The sequence below is a fragment of the Ptychodera flava genome, chromosome 13 (genome assembly GCF_041260155.1).
Source record: "Ptychodera flava strain L36383 chromosome 13, AS_Pfla_20210202, whole genome shotgun sequence".
NCBI lineage: Eukaryota > Metazoa > Hemichordata > Enteropneusta > Ptychoderidae > Ptychodera > Ptychodera flava.
This window is the reverse complement of record NC_091940.1, coordinates 11,878,931-11,906,815: the sequence shown is the minus strand read 5'-3', so window position 1 is coordinate 11,906,815 and position 27,885 is coordinate 11,878,931. Positions and strand designations below refer to the sequence as shown.

General features: G+C 38.1%; 3 protein-coding genes and 1 long non-coding RNA gene across 4 annotated transcripts; 2 read left to right on the top strand and 2 right to left on the bottom strand.

Moving 5' to 3' along the window:
- Positions 1–223: 223 nt before the first annotated feature.
- On the bottom strand, positions 224–3,662 carry LOC139148678 (uncharacterized). The gene is made up of 4 exons (XR_011555965.1): positions 3,552–3,662; positions 2,454–2,777; positions 1,807–1,905; positions 224–413 (listed from the first exon to the last, which is right to left on the bottom strand). It is a non-coding gene; the product is annotated as an uncharacterized lncRNA (long non-coding RNA).
- Positions 3,663–14,935: 11,273 nt separating this feature from the next.
- LOC139147002 (uncharacterized) lies at positions 14,936–16,225 on the top strand. The gene has a single exon (XM_070717853.1). The coding sequence runs from the start codon at positions 14,936–14,938 to the stop codon at positions 16,223–16,225; it is 1,290 nt and encodes a 429-aa protein (XP_070573954.1).
- A 783-nt stretch (positions 16,226–17,008) lies between these two features.
- LOC139147417 (uncharacterized) lies at positions 17,009–19,946 on the top strand. The gene is made up of 2 exons (XM_070718513.1): positions 17,009–19,491; positions 19,770–19,946. Exon 1 carries the CDS (start codon positions 17,283–17,285, stop codon positions 18,975–18,977), a length of 1,695 nt encoding a protein of 564 aa, XP_070574614.1. The 5' UTR covers positions 17,009–17,282; the 3' UTR covers positions 18,978–19,491; positions 19,770–19,946.
- A 198-nt stretch (positions 19,947–20,144) lies between these two features.
- Positions 20,145–24,537, bottom strand: LOC139147436 (uncharacterized). Its single transcript, XM_070718543.1, has 4 exons — positions 24,435–24,537; positions 23,343–23,678; positions 22,572–22,670; positions 20,145–20,449 (listed from the first exon to the last, which is right to left on the bottom strand). Exons 2-4 carry the CDS (start codon positions 23,652–23,654, stop codon positions 20,288–20,290), a joined length of 573 nt encoding a protein of 190 aa, XP_070574644.1. The 5' UTR covers positions 23,655–23,678; positions 24,435–24,537; the 3' UTR covers positions 20,145–20,287.
- Positions 24,538–27,885: the final 3,348 nt, after the last annotated feature.

Below are 27,885 nucleotides of genomic sequence, written 5' to 3'. Positions count from 1 at the left end.
TGCTAACATGACAGTTCAAGAACAATAACGTGAGGGAGAAATTAGAACCTACGTAAAAAACCGTTTTTGAGAGTGCCATATTGTAATGTATGCAAAACCATCAGAGATATCCTACCTTAATAATGAGAAAATCGACATTTATTTTATTGCCAATCATATTCATTAAAATAATTTGTTTAATACACATCACCTTGGAATCTGGAAAATGTTATGCATAATCGGCAAATGGCAAATGATAAGTGTTTCTCAATCTATGGTACGATATGGACCTCAGGGAGATACTCTTTGCAATAGTAATAGTCCGTATCTCCGCGTTTCTGGTAGGAGCAGTAAACAACAGGACTTGAGTATGTTTTTCTCGAGCTTTTTGGTTGACCCCAATGCAGCCCACCAGTCAAACGGGCCGGGCATTCCTGAGAAATTAAAAAAACATGGAACAGGTAAAATTTTACTGAATAAAAAGGTCAGACGCGATATGCTACAATCTTTTAGATTTTTTCATTCCAGCTTTCGTAGAAACTGACCAAGGTGGTAAAAGTGGAGTTTTCTAGTAAAGTGAGAACGTTTGCAATGTTCCAAACGAAATAATATATTTTAAACTGGAACTTATTTGACCTGGAAAAAGCCTGTAAATTACTTAAAATCATTCAAAGTATACTTGAAGAAATGCATAACGTAAAAAGTGCTACTTCACAAGGACTATGTGACAATTGTGAAACCTTAGCATAATGCTGCCCAAAGCGAGTTTACAATTGTCAGTTCCAGAGGGCCAGCAGTGCGCCCTCTTGAACTCTTGGTGGTTTTGCTCAAATGCTTCGGTCAATTTTTTTATTTGTCGGAATTCGGACTTCCATATTTGTATTCCTCATCATCGATTGCATCGGACGTTTTTATGAAATAGGGAATTATTTATCATTGACAAGTTGAAAAGAAGGATTACAATTTAATAAGTGTTAGTTGAAAAATCTCTGGTTGTGTTGACACCAGGCAAATCCCTCCAGGTGTATCGAAATTGGTCCGTGTACACATCTGTAACACTGAGAAAACTGCTTAAGCGCGCGCCAAGTACTTTTTAGTATTATGTGATAAATATATGGAGTAGGGTGAAAAAGTAATATAGACGATTTATTAATACATGGCTGTCAATAGACAATTGAGTGCTGTCGTCAGTAGAGAGAAATCAGGTCCAACATGAACTCCGATTGCATTAACAATGGCGGCTCCAGAATCAGTAAGTGAGAAACGCTGTGAAAATTTGATAATTACTTGATATCTTCTTAACATGGTGTAAATAGTTGAATGAAGTTGACGGAGCTGGATGTTGATGAAATGATGGAATGATTGTGATAATTTCCCCTTTGAGTAAACAGGGCATATAAAAGGTGTTGAGTTAGTTGTCATAGAGCTAGCTCAGTACGTACTTGTGCTTTGTTATGATCATGAGTTTAAAACACTTTGTTAGTTACAACTAGTGCACGTGGTGAATAAACGCGAGATGGCCTGATGACAATCTCAACGTAAGATGCTTTAAATGGTTGGGTATTCGATCAAGAAGTGAGACATAGTTTCGATTTTTCCCCAACGTTCACTTGTTGTAGAAAACTATAGTACGACTAAAATATGGCCCTGTCTGAAGTGAAGTGTTGCATAGCTGTTTTAGGAAACAACTACCAGAGCATTAGTGAATCGTGTATTTTTACATTGACAATCTGACCATTCTAGAAACAAACGGCACCTCCTGCGATTTGACAAGCAGGTAAGGGAGACATTTAATTGAAAAGTAAAATGTCACGTGCATGTACTCACCATAGCTGCGTGACAGATCACCTCAAACATATCACCTTTGTAGAAGTTTGCTATGCATTTTAAACATTCATCTGTAGGTTCATCAGGCAAAATGGGACCCTGCAATTGGGAGAACAAAACACTCTAGAAAGGTTTCTATGTTCAAAGAGAAATAAATGAATCAAAAGATGAAAACAGACAAAATGATAAATGGATAATCATAGATACATACACATTGACAAATACATACATGGATACATGCATAGATACATAGATACATAGTAAGATACATAGATAGATACATACATAGATGGATACATAAATAGATACATACATACATAATATATAAACAAATAAACAAACAAACAAACAAACAAATAAATAAATAAATAAATAAATAAATAATAAAATAAATAAATTAAAGATAGTAATACTTATAATATTACTAATAGAAAGAAAAAACATTGCATACCTGAATGTTACATTATCAGCACCAATTAATATACCGTAAAAAGGTTTTCACTTGCCTGAGCCCTCAGACAGTGATGATAGATGTAGAGTGTGACAGAGGATTAGAGAGGTATATGTGACCATAGGCGTATTAAGAATAAGCAGAAAAGGTACCCGGGATATTATATGATTTAAAAATTTCACAATAAGCTGTTTACCAAATCGATCGTGTCAACTTTGTCCTCTACCACGGCCATGAGTCGGAAGGTACTAGTGTTACCGATGAATGAACCAATGTCTTGGTAAAGAGTAAGGGTCTTCCCTGGAGTTTGATTTTCAATTAGTCCAGGTATCTCCATCAGTTCATCTAAGCAAGGGACACCTTGTATTACAAATGAGTTCCATATTTCGAAGTCGTAAGTCTTCATATTTGCAAAGGGGAGGAGTAGAAAGCGCCATTTTTGGCTCTAACCTCGATCGGAAGAAGGAGGCACAGCAGAACGATGACGTAGTTCATATTTGTATCAGCTTTTCCCAGAATGCTTTGAAAAAACAAAGATATTGAGCGTTTCTTGAACAATGTCAATATAATGAAGTAACATCTGCGAGCAACCTATGTCGTCCCTTAATGTAGTTGTGGTACTTTATGAAATGAAAAATACAAACGTAGGCAATGGTGGTGATTGTGATAATTATAGTGATAATGATGATAAAGACTCATGATAGTCATTCTGGTGAAGATTAAGAGAAAACGATGATGATATCATGATGTCGGTAATGGCAGTGATGATGATGATAATGATGATGATGATGATAATGATGATGATGATGATGATGATGATGATGATGATGATGATGATGAAAGTAGCCGCTGAATGCTAGATGCTAAACTATGAAAGGTCGAATATCATATCAGGCAAATTCTAGAGCGCCATAACGCTTGACCATGGTTATTAAATTTCCATTATAACACAAGGCTTGATTTCAAATAACTCTTTGAATTCAAGCCTTTGTAATATTTATAATCAACAGTGATTGAGAAAATGGTATGAGTCGATAGTGATTGTTGATGAGAGGATACAGATCCCTATAGTAAATCTGATGAAATTGATGAATTGACAATGAGGGTGGATTTACGCTGAATAATAATGCAAAACCAAACCAACGAAAATTTTCCGTGAAAGACATAACTTAGATTGCCAAATATCATATAATGAAATTTCACTATTGAAAATGGATTGATTTGCAGAGTTTTCACAAACTACATTGTTACAGTTTCAAACGCCATTCTGCCGAAAAGTTGTCTTAGCACCTACCAGACAATCCTTCTATTGGTAGGCAACACTCCCGTCGCCGGAACCTACTTGTCTGTATCAATACGCCCTGTTGTTACAAAAACTTGAATGCAGCTGTGCCGTTTCTTTAAAGCCTCTGAGACAAACGAACCTATCCGCATCTTATCAGTATGCACATTTGACTATAAATAATATTCTATATATACTATCAATAAATTTTATCTTGCTGCTACAGGACAAATCGTCCAATCCAGAAACGTTTTTATCAATTTCATATCAGCAACCTACTATAACAAGCAAGAAGGACTAACGTTTTTCACGAGGTTTGAAATATGCATTTTCTGTATGACGCCAAAGAAAATTTCGACCAATAATTAGTCAGAGTTTTACAGTCGCTGAAGGCGCACAGAAATTCACTGTGTTACAACGCTTAACATTTAGCATACAATGTAATTCAAACAACTATCTGTTAAATTTAACAAGTAAATTATTTACAAACATCACATAACTTCAACTGATAAAATGTTTGTGGAATATTTGCTATGTTTGAGATTTGCTTCCCTGTCACAATTTCGATCCACGCATACTCTAGATAAACTAGTAAATGCTAAACGCATATACTGGTTATTGCGCTAGTGAATGGTGCAGCGGAAAAATTTCCTTTGCTGGTGTGTGAGAGTATAAAGGTCGCTGCCAACCTTGTCAAACAAGGATATGTTATTTCATACTGCATTTTTAGTTCCCGTCCTATGTCAACAAACCTTATTATTAAACAAGGTCCGTAATATTATTCAGGTACAGAGCAGCTCTGAGTCATATAAAGCAGCAAACTCACAAAGATTGTACATTTTAGGAAAATTTAGGTTAGTGACGCCGAAATAATAGCAGACGTACATGTTGTAGTGACGTGGAAAAACGAGTGTCAAGACAACCAATCATGTAAAAGAAAGATCAAACGCTCTGAATTGGTAATTAATCCCAGCCGGTGCTAGGGTGCCTAGTTTAAAAATTTGGTCTGTCCCGGATTATGTAGGGTGGGTCGTTATTTGAATCAGCGCAGTAACAGCCATATCGGAACGGCCGCGAAGGGGTCGTGTACACAAATGTTTAGCCTAGACACTGGGTATGCAAGTTTGTGTAGGTCACAGTGAGAAGGTGTTCAACAAACTTCTCGCTGCCTAAACGACATTTTGTTTCCCCAATACAAAGCATGCAACAGGATTTACATTTTATGCAAAAATCAATATTGGCCTACTTGCCAGTGATTTTTAATTGTTGTTTTCAATAAGGTCTATTTGTTTTCTGTTTTTTCTTTGTATTGAATAATTTGCAGGATGAGCGAATCAAAACCAAAAGCACGTTAGGGTCAACTGTTACCCTGCTCAGCCAGCTTGAATTTGCTGAGTATTTCACTTCAGGGCATGCTTAGCAAGACCGTTCAAGCACACTAATCCAGGGGAGAATGTAGAGCCTACACAAAGAACCGTGTTTGAGAGTGTCAAATGGTAATTTATGCAAAACCATCAGTGATCTTCTACGGTAATGACAGACATCGACATTTGTCACTAGTCTTACAGATTTCATTTTCTTGTCAATAAAATGTAATAAAATAATTCAGTTAGTACACATCACTTGGGAATCTCTGAAGTTATACTTTATGAAAACAATTCACACTCGGCAATGGCAAACACGGCAAATCCGACATATGGATTGTGAAACCTGTAAGAAAGTGGCCGAAATTCGAAAATGAACATCACTTGCAAAAATCACCGACGCCTAGCCCAGTGTGCTTTAACAGGAGTGCAAGCGAAAATTGGTCGCCCATTTTATGGCCCAGTTCACTCAAAAAGAGACGAGACATGAGTTTGTTATTTCTTATTTTCATGGTGTTATAGCACCGCATCACCACCAGTGATGCGGGGCCTTACTCAGCGTTTAGCGTGAAGGGGATAAAAATACAATAAGCAGGTGAAAACAGATAAATAAATAAACCATACATACATAAATACATACATACATACATACATACATACATACATACATACATACATACATTTAAGAATTTAAGTAAATAAGTAAATAAATAAATAAATAAATAAATAAATAATAAAATAAATAAATTAAAGATAGTAATACTTATAATATTACAAATATAGATAAATACTGGTAAGATCTTCAGAGGAAATTACAGACCTAAATGTTACAGAACCAACACCAATAAATTAGCGTAAAGTGGTTCTTACGTACCTGGGCACTCAAACAGTGATGTACAGTGTAATAAATGATTAAAGAGATGTAGCCATAGGCGTATTCAGAATAAGCAGTAAAGGTACATTAGATATTATATGGTTTTAACATTTCATAGTTATCTGTTTACCAAATCGATCGTGTCCACTGCCACGGCCAAACTCGGAATGTACTAGTGTCACCAATGACTGAACCAATGTCTTGGTAAACAGTAATGATCTTCCCTGGAGTTTTATTTTCAATTAGTCCAGGTATCTCCATCAGTAAACAAAGCCAGGAACACCCTGTGTTACAAATGAGTTCCAGATGGCAAAGTCGTACGTCTTTACAGTAACAAAGGTGCATACCCATGAGGAGGAGTGAAAAGCGCTTTTTTGGTGCTAACCTCGATCGGAAGAAGGACGCACAGCAGGAAGATGACGTAATTCATATTTGTATTTGGTAATTAAAAATGCTTTGGAAAACAAAGATATTCATGATGTTTTTTCAATGATGCATTAAATATAATGAATTGTTAAACATCTGCAAGCAACCTATATCGTCCTCTAACGTTTTGTTGTTTTATGAAATGAAAAATACAAAGGCACTGATGGGGATAGTGATAATTATAGTGATAATCATAATAGGAACTAATGCTAGTCATTCAGCCGAAGAGAAAGAAAATGACGACTACGGCAGTACTGACGACGAGGACAAATGGTGTCAATCATGAAGTCAGTAATGGCAGTGATGATGATGATCATGATGATGATGATGAAACTGGCCGCTGAATGGTAGAAGCAAAACTTTACAAAGTGATAAAATATATAAGGCAAATTACAGAGCGACAATATCGCTTGACCATAGTTATTGAATTTCCTTTTTGAAACAACACTTCATCTCCAAAATGACGTCATTAGCCAGTTTTCTCAATACGTCTTTGAATTCAAGCCTTTGTAATATTTATTGTAGACACTGCTTGGGAAAATGATATGAGTCGATAGTGATTATTGATGGGAAGATACAGGTGGCCTATAATAAATCTGATTAAAAGATACTTATGAATTGATGATGACAATGGATAAACGCTGAATTCTAATACAAAACAAAACTAATGAAAATTTGTCTTAGCACCAACTAGACAATGCTTCTATTGGTAAGCAACACTCCCGTCGCAGGAACCTACTTGTCTATATCAATATGCCGTGTTGTTACTTTGAATGCAGCTATTCCGTTTCTGTAAAGCCACTGCGACAAACAAAATTATCCACATCTTATCAGTATGCACATTTGACTATAAATAATTTTCTATGGGTATTACTAATAATCTATACCTGCCGCTAAAGTACAAATAGTCCTATCCAGAAACATTTTTTCTATATTAAACCAGCAACATACTATAACAGGCAATACAGACTAATGTTTTTCGGTATTTTCTGTATAACGCCAGAGAAAGTTTCGGTCGATAATTTGTCAGAGTTTTATCTTCGTTAGGGGCGCAGGGAAAGCCATGGTGTTACAACGCTTAACATTTAGCATTTCATTCACACAAACATCTATTATACTCAGACAAGTAGACTATTGACAAGATTTGATTCCTTGTCACAATTCCGGCCTCCGCTCTGCAAGTGAAGGCAGGGTTTCCTAGACACTGAACATAGCGAATGCTAAATGGGTATTAGTCGACGTCTTACAGTAACTGCGTATTGCATGAAAATGGTGCAGCGATAGAATATGTTTTGTCGGTTTTTATTTCCCGTTTCATGACCATAAACATTTTTATTAAACAAGGCCTGTCGTATGATTAAATTACAGAGCAGCTTTCAGCCATAAATAGCTGCAAACTCGACACAGATTGTACATTTTAGGAATATTTAGGTTAGTGATACCGATATAATAGCAGATGTACCATATTTTTGACTCGATTTACCGTCATATGCCATTTTACGACTTGAAACAAACACACACACACACACACACAATTTATACCCCTCAGACATATCCTACTAACACCCTTTATATTTACCCAACTCTAGGAAACAAGGAATAGCCAAGGTTTTTGACCTTGTGCGTCTGTTTATATTGAAAGAACAAAGCACATAAATTATCAATTTTTCTGTATGAAACTTAGGCTTGTAGCTAGTAGATTCTCGTAATTTAGAGATTTTGATTCTCGGCGTGACTTTTCTTGTGAGTTTTTGAGCTCATCGAATATTATTTTTGTCTTGGCTCCTGAACGGTTTTTATATAGCAGTATTATATTAATGTCTATTTGTCACACGAGAATATTTTTGGTGTTTTAACTGTATGTATTGATCAGTCAAGCATCGATATTACCTGGACAGGAATTAATGACGAGTCCGCAGCTGCCTTTAGCAATAAATGGCAGAAATTAAAGCCTGAATATTACAGTAAAAAGAAATGAGGGACACATTGCCAAATAGTGGAAACACTTGATAACACTTAACTGTCCCTCAGTACGATATCTTCAAGGATTCAAAGATTGAAGAATATTTATTCCCATATAAGTAACAGAAAAGAAAAATTGAAAAATACAGAAATATTAAGGACTAGTAAATTAGATAGGGCCTGGAAAATAGCATTATACTTATCGAGCCCAGCCCCTACCATTCACAATCTCTGAATTTATCATTTTTCCTTAGAGTACTATGTAGAACATTTTGTCTTGTTATTGAAATAAATTTTATATCAATGCAAGTAGATAAATTATAAAACTTTGTGGTAGGACAAACAAGAGACGACGTTTCAAGTCTCTTTTAATTTTTGACTTGTATTTCACTGATCTTATACTTTCTGGGATTTGTCTCCGGAGTTTGACACCAGAGTATTTCATTAAACATTGTCCTATATATTAGCGGTATATTTAGGGATGAGAATTAAGATTCCCTTATTCTTCGACTGTGTAAAATACGATTGTTGAATACTTGAAAAGTAAAAAAGAAATTTCTAGAGGAAAATTTCCTTTTTATATGCTATCATAAATAAAAACTACAGTTTGATCAGTATGTTACTTATAAATATAGAGAACTGCCGACTAATGAAACAGTCATGGTGGTGTTTGCTTAATTCTGTTTGAGTTTGTGAGAGTATGTACTATTCGTTTTCGGGTAAGGTGTATATGCTTACTGTAAGTGGTGTAAGCATTCCCCAAACTTTTTAAAAAATTAGGTCCGGTAGAATGGAACAGTTATAGAGTACTAACAGTATTGGCTGAGGGGCAGTGTGCTTAATCTTATTTTGTTTACTTTATTTGTATGTTCTTTCCAGGTCATCTAGGTCAACCCAAATATATACTGAAACACTATTGGAACTAATTTTGGATAATCGGATCCCTTTATTTTTCAAATTTCTCAAAATTGTTAGGTGCCATAGCTGAATGTTGCAATATAACAAATTACTCATATAAACAAGAGTTTAACTTAAAAAGAAAAGCAGATAAGCTTACATTTGTAGATTAAACAGACATTATTTTACCATCTATTTATCGGAAATTAGTTCCAATCGCCTTTTATAAGCCTATTCCATGCTTATAGAGGGCGCCGTCGAAGCCCTCATGGTGATTTGCCTGTGTAGATGAATCGATAAAGTAAATTGCAGTGAAAAGCATCTCTTTTCAGCTAAAAAATGTAAATAGCGCCTCGAAAATGAAAGACTTCAACTTTTTCTCAAACTTTTCTAAAGGACTCTTTAAGCCATCAAGAATAAAAATCGGGGGGGGGGGGATGGGGGGAATGGTTCACTTGGCAAATTTTGGTTCTAGAGAAATAAATCGATCAACCAGTGTAAGAGGGGCGTAGTTCTTGTTATGGTCAAAATTTAGTTTTTAACATATTTTTGTTCAAGAATATGAAATGCATCTTTAGTGAAAACTTTGAGTAAGAAATTCAATATAACTCACATTGCCATAGGGAAGTAACTTGAGCTACGCCCCTTTTGCACGAGAAAGTCAGTTCACTAGGGGCGTAACTCCATATTTACGTCTGTATTGCACGGGCAAATGTAAAAACATCAAAACATACAAACATCTTATAATGAGGATGCTATTCATGAATATTTCATCAAAAACAGAAAAACATTCGTTTATGAAATTTTATCTATGATATTACCCTTTACCAATAAAACCATTTACTACAAACAAATTCACTGTAGGAGTAAGAGGCTTGTAAAGTCTTTATTCAACTGTAACTCAATTTATTGAAAAAGTGAATTACACCCCCCCCCCCTTGCACCGGGCCATCGAAATTACCCAACATTTACCGATATTTTGACATTTAAAATGGCTGTCTGTAAACCGTGTCAAATATGCAGATTCTATTCTTGCAAGAATAGAATATACCGTTTTAGGGGCCATTATTAAACAAGGTCAGTAGCACTATTTAGGTACAGACCAGGCATTGAGCCTCAAAAAGCAGCAAAACTCATGAAGAATGTATATTTCAGGATTTTTTAGGTTAGTGACATCGATGTACCACAATTTTGACTCGGTTTACCGTCACGTGCCATTTTACGACTTGGCACAAACACGCACAAACAATTATACCACTAAGACATATTCAGTAGATTTTGATCGGATTCAAACTCACAATATTGGGCACCCAGTCACCTTGCGAAGACATCACTGTCAAAACCGCTGGGCCAAATCCCAACCCTTAAAAATGAGTGGTTGATCAACAACCGAGCTAAGTTGTTACAATTATTCTAACTGCGACCCCTCCACACGCTGTAGAGTTCATGAAGTACTCGCTTGATCGCATGAGTACCGTCCGTACCTCGTCTGTATGACGTTAGATACCTAAGTTTCAAATCCTACCATTTATTTCATGATTGATACACACTATGCGCACGGTTACTCTAGAGAAGAGTAGAGTAACCATGCTATACGACTATACGGTTATTCCATTTCTCGGACTGCAACATAAGGAAATTACTTGTCTCTTCCCTTATTCAATGCCATTATAACTATACTTGTACATTTTGGTTTCCAAGTTCAACAAAACGTACGAGGTCACACATAGAGGGCTCAAAAATAAATTAGTCCGATTTGTTCTTAAATTACCAACATATTTAAAAACTTGACTGGCTGCTTTGTTGAGCAAAGAGTGGACAAGCTTGAGTTAAATCACGCTTACAAGGCTGTCAACAATTAAGCCCCCAAGTATTTATCTGAACATTTTAATTTCACAGTACACTGTCATTCATACCACACGAGATCAAGCTCATATTCTTTTCCATTACCGGCCTTCAGTTGTCATGTATATGGTCAACATTCATTATTTCTAGCGCTAAATTTTTGAATGATATTACATGTAGTATTCTTACTCAAGTCACTGTTAACAGGCTATAAATATGTTAATATTTGCCTTTACTCAAAATACGAAACCAAACCAAAAGCATGCCGGGGTCGTTATTTAGTGTGCTTCTTTTGTGTCAACCGTCTTCTGCTCAGCCTGTGACTGCCATCAATAAAAAGGAAAGAAAACAGAGCAGTCATGTTGAGGGCGCTGCACAGGCAAGCACCATTTCACCTCTTTCCTTGCGGACAAAGCCGCCTCTAAGAAATTAGTTCTATTTTCGATATGGGTTTCGATGTGTCAGATTCTCATTTTTACTCAGAGATTGACGCTTGAACTTGAATAAGAATTTTTCCGAAACAGATTGTCGTACTTCGTAACTTAATCCGTGTCAAAGATGATACACGTGGTTTACTTCAGATTTGTACTGTATTGCTACGCTTCTGCCACTACGGGACAGAGAAAGCTGAAGAAACTTTGCACTCGTCAAACTTTCTCCTCGTATCAGATTGTCCTGATTCCAAGGCCTTACAGGTCGCCAGCGAGGTAAATATACATTTCATGTGGTATTTGTCATGAATAGAATTTTACCTGCAGTGTATTTTCGCTCAGAATTTACTGATTTGAGTCTTGACTTCATCGTGAATTAGCCAGACAAGTGCAGTGTATATGATCCATGCACTTGACTGTTCGATCCTTTGTCTGATCAAATTACAAGACTTCGTTTGCAAATCAGTTTTCAACGAAATCATCTTCGCTTTCTTGTGATTGTACTTTAATTAGTATGTTTTTTGACACATTGTATTTTCGCATTGTATTCCAGTTTTTACGGTCTTTTATGGTCTTATATTTCTGGTACTTCGAAACGTGTAGACATCACTTTCAACGGTACAATCGTCTATGTACAACTTAGTGTTTGTCATCGTAATAAACCAGAAGTGACATCAGATCAGTATACAAGAACTCGTCTCAGACTTGTTTTATTCGATAAGGCTTTGGCAATCACAGTAAAAACTCGGACCTAAAGAATCAACTCGAAAGCATGCAACTCGTCGTGGGATTGTGTGTAAACTTGGATCCATATGAAACCGAAGACGGCCAGTGGATTCCTTAAATTGCTGAGTGGTTTTACATCCGCTGTACCAGACGACTGTGTATTCTACGGTAGTAGCCATGGACACTTTGGCTGCACAAGTCATCCATTGTTTATAAGAAATGAACATTCAGCCGTGAAGTTGAGGACCAGCTAACAGCTGAAGCATTCCAGTGAACTGACATTTGATCACCTCGGAACTGAATCAAAGTAACATAGAACTCTATTGCTTTACACAGTTACAAGTGTAACTTTTCTGCACATTAAGACTGATAACATTAAGACACTGCAAACTTTAAATATTTTCTGTTGCATTCCATATGATGCCCCTTTAAGTGGATATACTAAACAGTACATAAATTTACGTTTGAGACATTAGACGAACATTTTCAGGATTTTACAATTGTATCAAATCTTTCTGTATTACTGAGTGTCTCATTCATTGAAACCCATATTTTCTAATTTTACCCTTTCTGTAAATTGATATTTGGCCACTGTCAAATTTTATCACTGCCTGCGTGCATATACCCCTGGGATTTTGGCAACAAACGTATATCAAATTTCACTCCAGCCATTGATCTTAATCGGGCTCTTTACTCACTAACTGGATACAATCATGGCAGAGAATGATGGAACAGCGCCACCTACAGGCGATGAAGGTAAGCACACTGAAACTATTCAGACTTCTTTATTATCAGAGGTTCCAGAGATGGATTCTAAACTTGCAAAATTAGATACGGCAAGCGATCCTGGATTACGTAGATCAAAACGGGTGCCTATACTTTCAATGAAAGCAAAAGAAGGTAAGTTGCTCGTTCTCACAAGAGGTTTCTGGAAATCACATGACCAATTGTTACCACATGTCACTCATCCAGAGCTATTAAATAAGAAGTCTGTGGAATCCCTCAATGCATTTTTGAAAGAAATTAAGGCAAGTCACACTAAAATGCTGGAAAAGTACGATCAGATCCGGGCTATATCATCAACACCAGCCGAAGATATTTTGAAAGCTGTTGACCGCATGACTTCAAGTGTTGATAAAGTCATCGTTCATGCAAGACGTCTCCTTGAACGCGCAGAAACTCAGAGTGTTCTCTCTATCGGCCAAATATTTTGTCACGATACGGAGTCAAACATGTCTTCCCACTCAAGGTCATCAAACCGATCGAGTACATCATCGATCCGAAAGGCTGCTGCCATCAGAGCAGCTGCTCTTGAAGCAGAACTGAGAGGGAGAGAAGAGGAAGCTGCCAGAGAAGAAGAGTTACAACAACTAGAGCTCAGAGAGAAGGCCCGTCAGGCCGAAGAGGAAAGACGACAGGCTGAAGCAGAAGCAGAAATAAAGCGCAAAACACGAGAATTAGAGCGACAGAGGATAGCGAGAGAACTTCGTGTCGAGCAAGCCAAAGTAGAAGCCTGTGAGAGAGAAGAATTGCTTGATATCACCCCAGTAATGGAAACAGTCCCACCAATTTCATCGGTACCACCACCACCACAGCCAGCAGCTACAATTCCAATGCCCATTGTGAAAACTGAACCAGTAAGCCCACCAGCAAAAACTTACACAACACCTCCACCGGTTATAAAGACAGAACCAGCCAAACCAACATTTGCCGATTCAGACAAACGAAAGGATAATTTATTCCATGAAACAGGGAAACAACAACATACAACGCTAAACAAGGACAGCCTACAAGTATTGGCTGAGAATTTGGCTTCATCTGTATCATTGAGCCGACTGCCAACACCTGAACCACCAATATTCACAGGAGACCCGTTAGCCTATCCAGATTGGTTATCATCCTTTACCACCTTAGTTGAATTACGCGGCGTACCAGCTCTTGAAAGAATCCACTACTTGAAAAAATATCTAGGAGGCCCAGCCAAAGAAGCCGTAGGAGGATGTTTTCTCCTAAGAAGTGAACAGGCATATGAAGAAGCTAAGGCTATTCTCAACGAAAGGTATGGAAACCCATTCACAGTAACAGAAGCTTTCAGAAACAAAATAGAAACCTGGCCAAGAATTTCAGGCAAGGACAGCATGGCACTGCGAAAATTTTCAGACTTTCTCAAGCAGTGTCAAGTAGCCATGAAAGATATACCAGACCTAGCAGTCTTGAATGATGTGAGAGAAAACAGAAAAATGCTCCAAAAGCTACCCGATTGGGTTGTTACTCGATGGAGTCGAGTGGTCGCAAGGGTAAAGAAACTTACAAATACGTACCCGCCATTTGAGAACTTTGTTGGGTTCATACAGGAAGAGGCAGATATTGCATGTGATCCATTAACATCACTTGGATCTCTGAGACCATCAACTGACAAGGATCAACAAGGAACTTCAAATGGCACGACCAGAAAGCGAAAACCAGGTGGACACACTTTATCCACTTCATCAAAGCCGACAACAGATACTGAATCATGTCAGTTCTGTAAGAAAGATGGACACCCCATCCAAGAATGTGAAGCATTCAAAGCAAAGCCAATGACAGAAAGGCAAGATTTTGTCAAGAAAGGCGGCTACTGTTTTGGTTGCTTGGGTAAAGGTCATGTATCAAGGAACTGCCCTGCTCGCTGCAAGTGTAAGAAATGCGGTAAGAAGCATCCAACCAGCTTGCACAGTGAAGAGAAAATGTCCATTCCAAAGACGAAACCCCCGCACGAACGAAGCTGATGATGTTGCTCAAGTGCAAGATCCTGACAAGGAGGATAATGGTGAAACAAAGAAAGCCGGTTGCTATGGCGTCACTCGTCCTCAAGGCAAACCCATTTCGTCAATGATTGTTCCTGTGTGGATATCAAGCCATGAGGAACCAAATAAAGAAATATTAGTATATGCACTGTTGGATACCCAGTCAGATACTACATTCGTACTCAATCACGTTGGACAACAGCTGAACACAGCATCAGAACCGACTAATCTCAGATTAACCACTATGACGACAAGCAACAGAGCAGTAACTTGTCAACGATATTCGTACCTCAGAGTTCGTGGATTTGATTCACACACAGTGATATCACTACCTACAACATATTCACTTGAGTATATTCCCGTAGAGGAATCACACATACCCACTCCTGATATTGCCAACGAATGGCCTCATCTCAGACAAATTGCTCATCTCGTACAGCCTTTGAAGAAATGCGAAGTAGGTCTACTGATCGGTTATGATTGCCCACAGGCCCTGGCACCTCGCAGATGCATTACCGGGGAGGGCAATCAGCCATTCGCAGTAGAAACGGACCTCGGATGGAGCATCGTTGGACAACTAACACAGTCCGAGGACGATAAAGATGTTTTCAGTGTAACTCATCGAATACTTACGAAGACAATACCAGATAACATACAACCCAGTGTCAACACGGACGGGCATCTTCCGCAGGACGTTTGCTATGCCTTTAAGACTTCAGCAAGGGAACAGTTCATCGAACCTTCGGACATTGTGAAAATACTCGAATCAGACTTTAACGAAACCCGAGCTGAAGATGTTACCATGTCACAGGAAGACATTCGTTTCATGAGGATCATTGAAAATAACATCTCCAAGGAGGCGGATGGTTTCTACACCATGCCACTTCCATTTAAACGAGACAAACCACCACTTCCGAACAATAAACCTATGGCAGAACAACGACTGCAGTACCTTAGACGTCGATTCAAGTCGAATCCTAAATACCGAAATGACTACATGCAATTCATGCAAGATATCATCACAGCGGGAGATGCAGAGTTAGTTAATGAACAAGAGCAGGAGGATGGGTCAACATGGTACATACCCCATCATGGTGTGTACCACCCCAAAAAACCTGGCAAGATTCGCGTCGTATTCGACTGCAGTGCACGATTTAGAGGAACCAGCCTTAATGACCACTTACTGCAGGGACCAGATCAGATGAACCCCCTGATTGGTGTACTTTGCCGATTTCGAAAGGAAAATGTGGCTATTATGTGTGACATTGAACGGATGTTCCACAGATTTAGAGTAAATGAAGATGATAGAGACTATCTTCGATTCATTTGGTGGAAGATAGTGATTTCGACTCTAAACCAACCACATACAGGATGAAAGTTCACCTTTTCGGCGCTATATCCTCGCCAGGATGCGCAAACTATGGACTTAAACAAGTGGCAAAGGATAATCCTCAATACGGAGAGAAAGCAGTCAACTTTGTCTCCAGAAATTTCTATGTAGACGATGGACTCGAAAGTTTAGAGTCCTCACAAGAAGCCATTCAACTAATTAAGAATGTTCGCAACCTGTGTGCAGAAGGAAATCTTCGATTACACAAATTCATATCGAATGACAGAACCACAATGGAATCTGTACCCATATCAGAACGTGCCAAGAATGTCAAGGATCTAGACTTGTCCTTCAATGAACTTCCCATAGAGAGAGCTCTGGGAATTGAGTGGTGTGCGGAGTCGGACACATTCCACTTCTCGCCTGTTGTTAAGGAGCATACTTCTACTCGACGCGGAATATTATCTGCGGTAGCCTCAGTATTCGACCCACTCGGTTTTCTCGCCCCTTTCGTACTTCGAGGAAAACGAATCCTACAAGAAATGTGTAAGAAGGGAACAGAATGGGATGACCCCTTACCAGATGACTTACGACCGAAGTGGGAATCATGGCTTTCTGAACTTCGAGAGTTAGATGAACTTCAGATAAGAAGATGTTTCAAACCAGACAGTTTTGGAACTGTTAAGAAGATTGAGCTCCACCATTTTTCGGATGCAAGCCTGAAAGGCTATGGACAAAGCTCCTATTTAAGGCTTGTCGATTGTAAGGACAACATTCATTGTTCACTCGTGATGGGGAAGTAGAGAGTTGCCCCCTTGAACCCGTAACAATTCCAAGATTAGAGCTTCAAGCAGCGCTCGTCTCAGTTCAAGTCAGTAACTTCTTGAATAAGGAATTAGACTACGAAACCATTGAGAACTTCTTCTGGACAGACTCGAAGATAGTTCTCGACTATCTGAACAATGATGCACGTCGCTTTCACATATTTGTGGCCAATCGCATACAAAGAATCAAAGAATCATCTCAGCCAGAGCAATGGCGTTATATCAGCACCAAGGAAAACCCAGCAGACCATGCATCTCGTGGACTTGGTGTAAACGACATGATACATTCGAATTGGTTCAAGGGACCAACCTTTCTATGGGACAAGGAATTTCCCGCACCCAGCCATACGAGTAGGGATATTCCTGCAGACGATCCAGAGTTAAAGACTACGAGAACGTTAGCGACTACACAGCAAACATTTTCATCAATGATAGAGCGTATAGAAAGATTTTCAAATTGGAATAGAGCAATAACTGCGGTTGCAGTATTGTACAGATACATCGCCAAGAAAAGAAACCAAGAAAGCGCTACGCCAGGAGAAGCTAAACAGAAAGCAACCATGGCAATAGTCAAATGGACTCAACAAGAAGTGTTTGTTGAAGAAATATATGCTTTGAAGAAGCCTACCCTAGAAGGCAAAGAGACCAAGATAGTGAAGAGGAACAGTCAGTTGCTCCCGTTGAGCCCATATTTAGACGACAAGCAGATACTCAGAGTTGGAGGGAGACTTGACAGATCTCCGATGCCTGACCACGTCAAGCATCCTGTCATCCTTCCTCGTAGAAGTCATGTAACAACACTGATCATCAAATGGTGTCATGAACAAGTAGCCCACCAGGGTCGCGGCATGACAGTAAACAAAATAAGATCAAGTGGATTCTGGATAGTAAGTTGTAGTTCTGCAGTCGAATCATTTATCTACAAATGTGTTCAATGTAGAAAGTTCAGAGGAAAGGCCAACACTCAAAGAATGGCAGATTTGCCAAAAGATCGTCTTGAACCTTCGCCTCCATTCACATACTGTGGTATGGATTGCTTTGGTCCTTTCATCGTCAAGGAACGTCGTAGTGAGGTAAAACGATATGGTATCATTTTCACATGTTTATCACTGAGAGCCATACACACCGAAATCTTAGAAGAAATGACAACAGATGCATTTCTGAATTGTCTTCGTATCTTTATCGCAATCAGAGGTCCTGTGAGACACATACGTTGTGATCGAGGATCAAACTTCGTGGGAGCCAAAAATGAGCTTCAAGTTGGATTACAGTCCATGGATGAAGGAAAGATTAAGGATGAGTTATCCAGACGTCAGTGTGATTTCATCTTCAACCCTCCCCATGCTAGCCACATGGGTGGTGTCTGGGAACGCCAGATAAAATCAGTCAGAAGCGTGTTAGCAGGAATCTTGGACCAAAATGGAACAAGACTAAACACCTCGGCTCTTCGCACATTCCTGTACGAAGCCATGGCAATTGTGAACAGTCGGCCATTGACTGTAGAGAACTTGAACGATCCTACTGGATCTACACCTCTCACCCCAAACCAACTCTTGACCATGAAATCGGATGTGATTCTACCACCTCCAGGGAATTTCGTCAAAGAAGACTTGTACGCCAAAAAGAGATGGCGCGTAGTTCAGTATCTCGCTAATGTATTTTGGTCAAGATGGCGGAAGGAATATTTGTTGAACCTTCAAGCCAAAAAGAAGTGGCAAGACACGAAAAGAAATCTTAAGGTAGGAGATGTAGTGCTCCTTAGGGAGGATGATGCTTTCAGAAATCAATGGAAGTTAGCAAGAGTGATTGAAACTCTATGTGATGATGACGGTTTGATCCGTCGCGTGAAAATTCTCATGGGCGATCGTCACCTATCGAAACAAGGTAAGAGATTGAACAAAGAGGTAATTTTAGAAAGACCCATACACAAGCTTGTTTTACTCATTGAGAACGCTGACCAGGATGAATTTTAAGGTAAGTTAACTCACAGTGAGTGGGAGCCAGACAGATCTCTGGCTGCATCAAGTTTGAAAAGATTCACTGTCATGTAGTTTGTCAGTTTGTGTTGGAAAATCAATGTGATTTTCAAGGGGGGAGTGTGACTGCCATCAATAAAAAGGAAAGAAAACAGAGCAGTCATGTTGAGGGCGCTGCACAGGCAAGCACCATTTCACCTCTTTCCTTGCGGACAAAGCCGCCTCTAAGAAATTAGTTCTATTTTCGATATGGGTTTCGATGTGTCAGATTCTCATTTTTACTCAGAGATTGACGCTTGAACTTGAATAAGAATTTTTCCGAAACAGATTGTCGTACTTCGTAACTTAATCCGTGTCAAAGATGATACACGTGGTTTACTTCAGATTTGTACTGTATTGCTACGCTTCTGCCACTACGGGACAGAGAAAGCTGAAGAAACTTTGCACTCGTCAAACTTTCTCCTCGTATCAGAATTGTCCTGATTCCAAGGCCTTACAGGTCGCCAGCGAGGTAAATATACATTTCATGTGGTATTTGTCATGAATAGAATTTTACCTGCAGTGTATTTTCGCTCAGAATTTACTGATTTGAGTCTTGACTTCATCGTGAATTAGCCAGACAAGTGCAGTGTATATGATCCATGCACTTGACTGTTCGATCCTTTGTCTGATCAAATTACAAAGACTTCCTTTGCAAATCAGTTTTCAACGAAATCATCTTCGCTTTCTTGTGATTGTACTTTAATTAGTATGTTTTTTGACACATTGTATTTTCGCATTGTATTTCAGTTTTTACGGTCTTTTATGGTCTTATATTTCTGGTACTTCGAAACGTGTAGACATCACTTTCAACGGTACAATCGTCTATGTACAACTTAGTGTTTGTCATCGTAATAAACCAGAAGTGACATCAGATCAGTATACAAGAACTCGTCTCAGACTTGTTTTATTCGATAAGGCTTTGGCAATCACACAGCCACCAAGGTTTGCTGAGGATTTCACTTTAGGGCTTGCTTGTGGAGACCGTTCAATCACAGTAACGTAAGGGAGAAATTAAAACCTACGCAAATAACCTTGTTTTAGAGTGCCATATTGTAATGTATGCAAAAACACCAGTGATCCCCGACATGAGTGATCTCCTACGGTAATAAGAAACATCGACAGTTGTCACTGACAGATTTCATTTTATTGCCAATCAAATTGAATAAAATTACTCAGTTTGTACACATCACTTAGGAATCTTGGCAGTTATACTTCAAGAAAACAATGCACACTCGGCAATGGCAAATGAGTAAGTGTTACTCAGTCTACGGTACGTTATGGACATCAGGGAGATAATGTTTGCAAAAGTAACAGTCCCTGTCTTCACGTTTCTGGTAGGAGCAGTACACAACAGGGCTTGAGTATGCTACAGTCGAGCCTTTTGGTTGACCCCAATGCAGCCCACCAGTTAAACGGTCCGGGCATTCCTGAGTGATTAAAAAACAAGGGACAGGTAATATATAAATGACTTTTAGGTGGCAATAGTCGCATTGTCTAGTTTTTTAACATGTTACTTGGTCTGGTTCGAACGTTTGCAATTGTTTAAAAAATAAAGTAATAACCATATTTTCAATGGGGAACTTATTTGAGCTGAAAAAGTTTATAAATTGATTTAAAATCATTCACATCATATTTGGAGAAATGCTTAGCTTAATGTAGAACGCACCTCGGGGATTGACATTCGGACTCTCAAACTATTACAATTCTCTTCTGATATACCACATGTGGGGGTTCATTTTAAAGCTCTTTGTGAAAGAAAACTTTTCACCGAACCGGCAAAGTTTTTCGAAATTCGAAAATTTTTATTTCTCTCCATAGAGTTAACACAGGGATGGCGGCCATTTTGAATTTCCAATATCGGTAAATCTTGGGTAATTTGTTTCTCTATTACAAAATTTGCACGGTGACCCCCTATTTTTATTCTTGATTTTGAAAGAGAATAATTGAAAGATCCCTTGAGGGAAGTTAGAGCAAAAGTTTAAGTCTTTTACTTTCGAGTTGCATACTACCTTAATGTAAAAATGTGCTACATTACAAGGACTATGAGGCAACTGTGACTTAGCACAGTGCTGTTAAATCGAGTTCACAATAATTGTTTGTTCCAGAGGGCTAGCAGCACGCCCTCTTGAACTATTGGTTTTGCTCGAATTCTTTGGTCAATTCTTTATTTGATGGAATTCAGACTTCCTTATTTGGGTTCCCCACTGCACCAGATTACCCATAACGCGTCGCGATTTCAGGCAACCAATGGCTGGTGCTTAGACTTGGTCTTAACATCGCGCAAATTCCCTCCATCAGTGTTGGTCAATAAATACAGATGTATCAGTTATCAAACTCCTTAAGCGTTCACTACTTTTTAATATATGGAAGTTTGGTACAAAGGCAATGCAGAAGATTTATAAGTGGAAGTTGTTACAACATATATGATGTACTGGCACAGACTAATTTTATACCCCCTATGACAATCTGCCCGTGAGATGCTGTAAATGGTAGCCATTCAATCGAGAAGTGGTGACTCGTTTCGATTTTTCCCTTATGTGCACTGGTTGTGGAAAACTATATTACAACTAAGATATGACCAGGTCTGAACTGAAGTGATTAAAACGGTTGTTTAAGGAACAGCTGCCATAACATAAGTGGTATCACTGGACAAAATGCTTGATATACGTTCAGTATATTTACGTATATTGACGTATATGGAACAAAATATTAATTGTATACCTAACGTCTATCTTTGTATATGGAATATTTTCAATACGTTGATATGCCTGTCGTATATCTTTGCAGATAAAGAGTATACGTCATGCAGATCTTTGCACATCAAGTGTACACTGTCTTTATGCATTTTGTTAGTATACGTACGTGTATACCTAGCGCATTTGACACATGTACAGAATCAGTAGGATATGTGTATATATTATGAGGTTATTACGAAAATACCGCAAAGGAGGACATCGGCGCAGCGTATCACCCGACGCGAAGCGGAGGGCGATGCGCGGCGCCAATGTCCGAGTGCATCCTTTGCGGTATTTTCGTAATATTAACCTTATTATTATACATCTTACATTCCTGATCGGGGCATCAAAATGTCGGAGTAGTGACCGTTTTCGTGCAATGTCAACAATTTTTCTTCCGATTTTATCGCGCCAGTGTGGAACGCTACCTCGGACGCGCTTCTGCAAGTTTTGGAGTGTGTGCACTACGTACGTACAGAGCGCGCGCGAGAGACTTGTTCTGAAACTCGTCCAAGGGGTCCCTTGAAACCGCTCTACAGTGAACGCGCAGATACAGCCGCAGGGAATGGGGCGCCTTGAAACCGTAGGTGTTACGGAACGGGCGCACGTTCCGTACGGCTTTTTTAGTGCACGCTAAATTCTATTGTTCTCGATGGTAGATGTATAATACTGTTGTATATCAAGCATTTTGCCAAGTTTATCGTGTTTTTTTGCATTGACAATATGAATATTCTAGGAACAAACTGCACCTTCTGCAATTTGACGAGCAGGAAAGGGAGATATTTAATTGATAGTGTCACGTGCATGTACTCACCATAGTTGCGTTACAGATCACCTCAAACATATCACCTTTGTATAAGTTCACTGTGCATTTAAAACATTCCTCTGTAAATTCATCAGGCAAAATTGGACCCTGCAATGGAAAGAACAAAAACAATCCATTAAGTTTTCTGTTTATGTTCAAAAAGAAAAAAGAAATGACTTAGTACATGAAAATAGATGAGAGGATAAATGTATAAATCATACATACATACATACATACATCAAACATACATACATACATACATACATACATACATACATACATACATACATACATACATACATACATACATACATACATACATACATACATACATGCATATGTACAATGAAACATTGAGCTCAAGGAAAGCAAGAGTAGATAGAAATTTGCTGAAGTACATACATAGAAATTTAACATTGTTTTGTTTTGTGACAGTTGTACAGTGTTGCACATAATAAATGAATAAATAAACAAATAAAAAACAAACAAATAAATAAATAAATAAACAAATAAATAGAAGATAACGATACAAGTAATATTCGTTATAGATAGAAGGAAACACTGATAAGATCTTCAGACGAAAATGTAGAGCTGAATTATACAGTGCCAATACCAATTAGCATACTGGAAAACGGTTCTTACCTACTAGAGCACTCAGACAGTGGTGTAGAGTATGATAGAGGACTAGAGAGGTACATGTGGCCATAGGTGTATTAAGAATGAGCAGAAAAGGTTCATGAGAGATTATATGGTTTTAAAATTTCACAACAAACTGTTTACCAAATCGATCGTGTCAACTTCTTCCTCTGCCACAGCCATAACTCGGAAGGTACTTGTGTCACCAATGAATGAACCTATGTCGTGGTAAGTAGTAATGGTCTTCCTTGGAGTTTCGTTTTCAATGAGTTTAGGTATCTCCGTCAGTTCATCAAAGCAGGGAACACCTTGTGTTATAAATATGTTCCATACTGCGAAGTCGTATAGCTTTACATTTACAAAGCTGCATACCCATGGGGAGGAGTGAAAAGCTCCATTTCTTCCACCAACCTCGATCGGAAGAAGGATGCACAGCAGAACGATGGCGTAGTTCATATTTGTATTTGGTAATTAAGAATGCTTTGGAAAATCAAAGATATCGGTTGTTTTATTGAACAATGTATATATATAATGACATAACATCTGCGAGTAACCTGTGTTCTGGTATTTTATAAAATAAAAAATACATAGGCAATGATAGAAATAGTGATAATTATAATGATAACGATGATGAGAACCGATGATAGTCATTCTAGTGAAGATTAAGAGAAAACGATGACGGCTGAAGGAATCGCGACGAGGACGAACGATGTTAATGGTGATGATGATAGTGATGATGATGGTGATGATGATATGATGAAACTAGCAACTAAATCTAAATGCAAAACTTTCAAAAAATCGAATATAATATCAGGTAAATCCTAGAGTGACAATATTGCTTGACCAAGGTTATTGAATTTAAAGAAGGCTTGATTTCCAAAATGACCGCCTTTGGCAGTATACTCAATACATCTTTGAATTCAAGCCTTTGTAAGATTTATAATCAACAATTATTAGGAAAATGATATGAGTCGATAGTGGTTATTAATGAGAAGATACAGATCGCCTATAGTAAATCTGATACAATATACTGATGAATTGACGACGACGATGAATCAACGCTGAATAATAATGCAAAAGCAAACTAACGAAAATGATCCATGTAAGACATAACTTAGATTGCCAAATATCATATAATGAATTTCACTATGGAAAACAGATTGATTTGCAGAGCTTCACAAATTGCATCGTTAAAGTTTCAAACATCATTCTCTCGAAATTTGTCTTTGTACCTACCAGACAATCCTTCTACTGGTAAGCAACACTCCCGTCGTAGGAACCTGTATCAATACGCCTTGTTGTTACAAATGTTTGAATGCAGCTGTGCAGTTTGTTTTTTAAGCCTCTGCAATAAATAGATGTATCCACATCTTATTAGTATGCATATTTGACTATAAATAATTTTCTATAGATACTATCAATAAATTATATCTTGCTGCTACTTGACAAATAAGTCCAATCCAGAAACATTTTTATCAATTTCATATCAGCAACCTACTATAACAGGCAATGCAGACTAATGTTTTCAGGAGGTTTGAAAGAGGCATTTTCTGTATAACGCCAGAGAAAGTTTAGGCCGATAATTAGTCAGAGTTTTACCGTCGCTAGAGAAAGCCATGTTGTTACAACATTTAACATTTAACATACTGTGTTATTCACACAAACATCTGTGAAACTTTTACAAGTTAATTATTAACAATCATAACATAACTTCAAATGATAAAATTTTCGAGGGATATTTGCAGTGTTTGAGATTTGCTTCCTTGTCACAATTCCGGCCGATCCGCTCTGCGAGTAAAGGCAGCGTTATCTAGATACTGAAGCTAGCGAATGGTAAACGCGTAGAAGTCTTACTGCGTATTGGTAGAGAACGGTCCAGCGGTAGCGCTGTTGCTAATTTCGGAAGTGGTGAAATGTTTAGACCATGTTCAAGCGTTCTATTTTATTTTGAATCGCTGTCATAATGAAAAGGGTACTCTGTCGGCCAGAGGCATGGCTATGTGATAATTTTGATATAAATTACTGGTATTTTATTCTCATAATTTTGAGATTTTGATTCTCGACATGACTTTTCTTGTGATATTTCAGCTAATCGAATATTACTTGCGTTGACTCCTGAGGGTAAGTTTATATTGCACTTAGTGTCTATTTGTCATATGAGAACATTTCTAGTGATATAATTGTATGTAGTGATCACTCAAGCATCGCTATGACCTGGACAGACATTGAAGACGAGTCTGTAGATGTATTCAGACACAAATGCAAACACTAAATATGACAGTAAAAAGAAATGACGCTGATGTTCCCAAATAGTCGCGAAACTTGAAAACTCATAACTGTCCTTCAGATTCCCAGTGCTATATTCGAGTTTACGGCGATGTGCATTTTTGGAAGATTTCCCATTTGCCGTAATATGTGAATGCACTGGTCTCTGCGTTACGTTGATTTATTATGTTCCAATATAGATTTCCGAAATTGGGAATTTGGTTCAATTACTACGACTCCATTTTGATAGGAGTTGGGATAGTTTACATCGAAAATGTGCATTAAGCTTGTTGAGAGTGCACAAAAGGTGCACAACATGATCAGAATTGTTACCCAAACAGATTCAATATGGAACCTGGGACGTAATTTTTTTCAATTTGTTTTCTGTAGGGTCTATCTTGTTATAGAATTCAATTAAATATTTGCAGTACTAGTCCTGTATGAGTTCAATCGAAGAGAAATCTGAGAATATCTGTCTCAACAGTCACCGATAGTAAGTCAATTAAATACAAAATCAAATTTATTATGAGCTCTCCATATTATAACGCTAATGTCATTTGATCGATAAATTTTCGATTGACCTTGACTTATTTCAAAGATAAGGTTGAAACACGATGATACTCTAGCGCTGTCTCAGCTATACCTAAATAACAAGGCAAAGATTCCAATGAGGTATTGTGCATATTATATACCGAGAGAAATGAGAACATCGCTTGACCAGCAAAACGAGAACCGAAAGTTGTAATATCACAGGGCAAAGCAGGCATTCAAAAATGATTCGTTGTTGTATGGTAATATAAGTTTTAATCAACTAAACTCTTTTAATGGTCAATCTTCAAAAGTGATCTCATTATTTACCAAAACAATGTAGAAAGAAGATATCGACTAGTGGTCTCTCAAGCTTCAGAAAAAAATCATTAGTGATGCTGTAAAGTAGAGGGAACAGTATTCATTTAACAAGTGCTCGATAGATTTGCTAGATACCTTCGAAAGTGAGTGTATGCTTGCTCAGCAAAGACACGTCAAAATAGCCAACACGGCAGGCACTTACACTGCGGTTTGTAAAACAACAAGATGCAAATTTGAAAAACCAAACAATATAAGTAACGAGATACTGACATTACTGACGCTTTCGTTTTAATATTTCGGTAGTTGGATATAAAAATGTATTTATCATATACCTAGATTCACGTGCCGGTGTAAAGCCATGGAATAAAGTGCTATCACGTCCGTGCATTTTTACATATCAAACCCAGGCTCGGTGCCCATCCTTGGATGAAGGCGTCCAATTTTGGATCTACTTTTGTATTTAAATTTTTACTCTAAAATTACCTTCATTCAGGTAACTACGCGCGCTGCTGTCCTCAAACGTTCAATTCGCACACTAAGCTAGCGCGAGATTTAGGAAAACGTCTTCGCGTTCAGATCATATAGTGGCGACAGTGAAGCCGCGCCGACAACACAGTTGATATTTCGACATTCTAGTGAAACCTATTGTATACGACGCGCGTTATTGATAATCTCCGGAATTTATCTGTGAAATATGAGAACGTAAATTTAAAGAAAATAATCAAAACGGTGAGAAAGTAAACTGAGAGAATATAATCAAATCAAAAGCGATCACGCGTTGTTACATAGGTCAAGTAATCAGTGTGAAAAGGTTACAAAATTTTTCCAAAAAGCATACTACTTTTTTCTATCAATTTTTTTATTCAGGTGATGGGATTATGTTTCCTTTTAAGTGTAAAAATCAACAATTTACATCACGTCGTTCTCCTTCATAAACCTCGATACCCGTCTCGTTCTTTGTTGGTATCTCATGTTGCCCTGTGTGTTATTGAGGTAAACAAATGAGTAGATGTCATATAATATATATCAATCCGCGATGGGGATGCGGCTATTGCTTTTCTGAAAGATTGACACAAATAGCGCTGTATTTTTGATATCGCACGTCCTTTTTCTTGAAGCCTATGCTTAATATTGTTTTAACTACATGTTTATCTTTCCGTAAGGTATAGGATAAAACCCATATTTCGGTCGTACGGCATATGAGGCTTCGTACGCTTAAGCCCTCCCGCCATTCAACCTCGGCATTTTATCATATACCTGGTGGTAAAAGCGCTCTCATATATCTATTTATTTTTTACGTATCATGGCCCGGTGCCCATATTTGGATTAACTCGTCCAATTCTGGATCTAGTTTTGTATTTAGAAACTTTACGTTTCGACTGTAACATCAGCGCATGAGATTCAAAGAAGTATTCTAGCACACTGTGTCAAAATAATGGCAATCGCATGCATTTTTGACTACATGTATATACCTTCATTCTGGTTATGAGACAGATTTACTCCGCAAATAGGGCTTGGAGCAAACACTTTTGTTTTCCCTCTAGGCAAAAGTATTTTCAAAATAATAAACTAT

What these genes read in the sequence shown, in the direction of transcription:
- LOC139147002 (XM_070717853.1), top strand. Translation starts at nt 14,936, where the DNA reads ATGATTGTTCCTGTGTGGATATCAAGCCATGAGGAACCAAATAAAGAA.
- LOC139147417 (XM_070718513.1), top strand. Translation starts at nt 17,283, where the DNA reads ATGATACATTCGAATTGGTTCAAGGGACCAACCTTTCTATGGGACAAG.
- LOC139147436 (XM_070718543.1), bottom strand. Translation starts at nt 23,654, where the DNA reads ATGAACTACGCCATCGTTCTGCTGTGCATCCTTCTTCCGATCGAGGTT. An exon ending in AAGTTGACACGATCGATTTG is followed by an intron (nt 22,671 to 23,342) that starts GTAAACAGTTTG and finishes TTTCCATTGCAG; the next exon opens with GGTCCAATTTTGCCTGATGA. An exon ending in TGATCTGTAACGCAACTATG is followed by an intron (nt 20,450 to 22,571) that starts GTGAGTACATGC and finishes TTAATCACTCAG; the next exon opens with GAATGCCCGGACCGTTTAAC.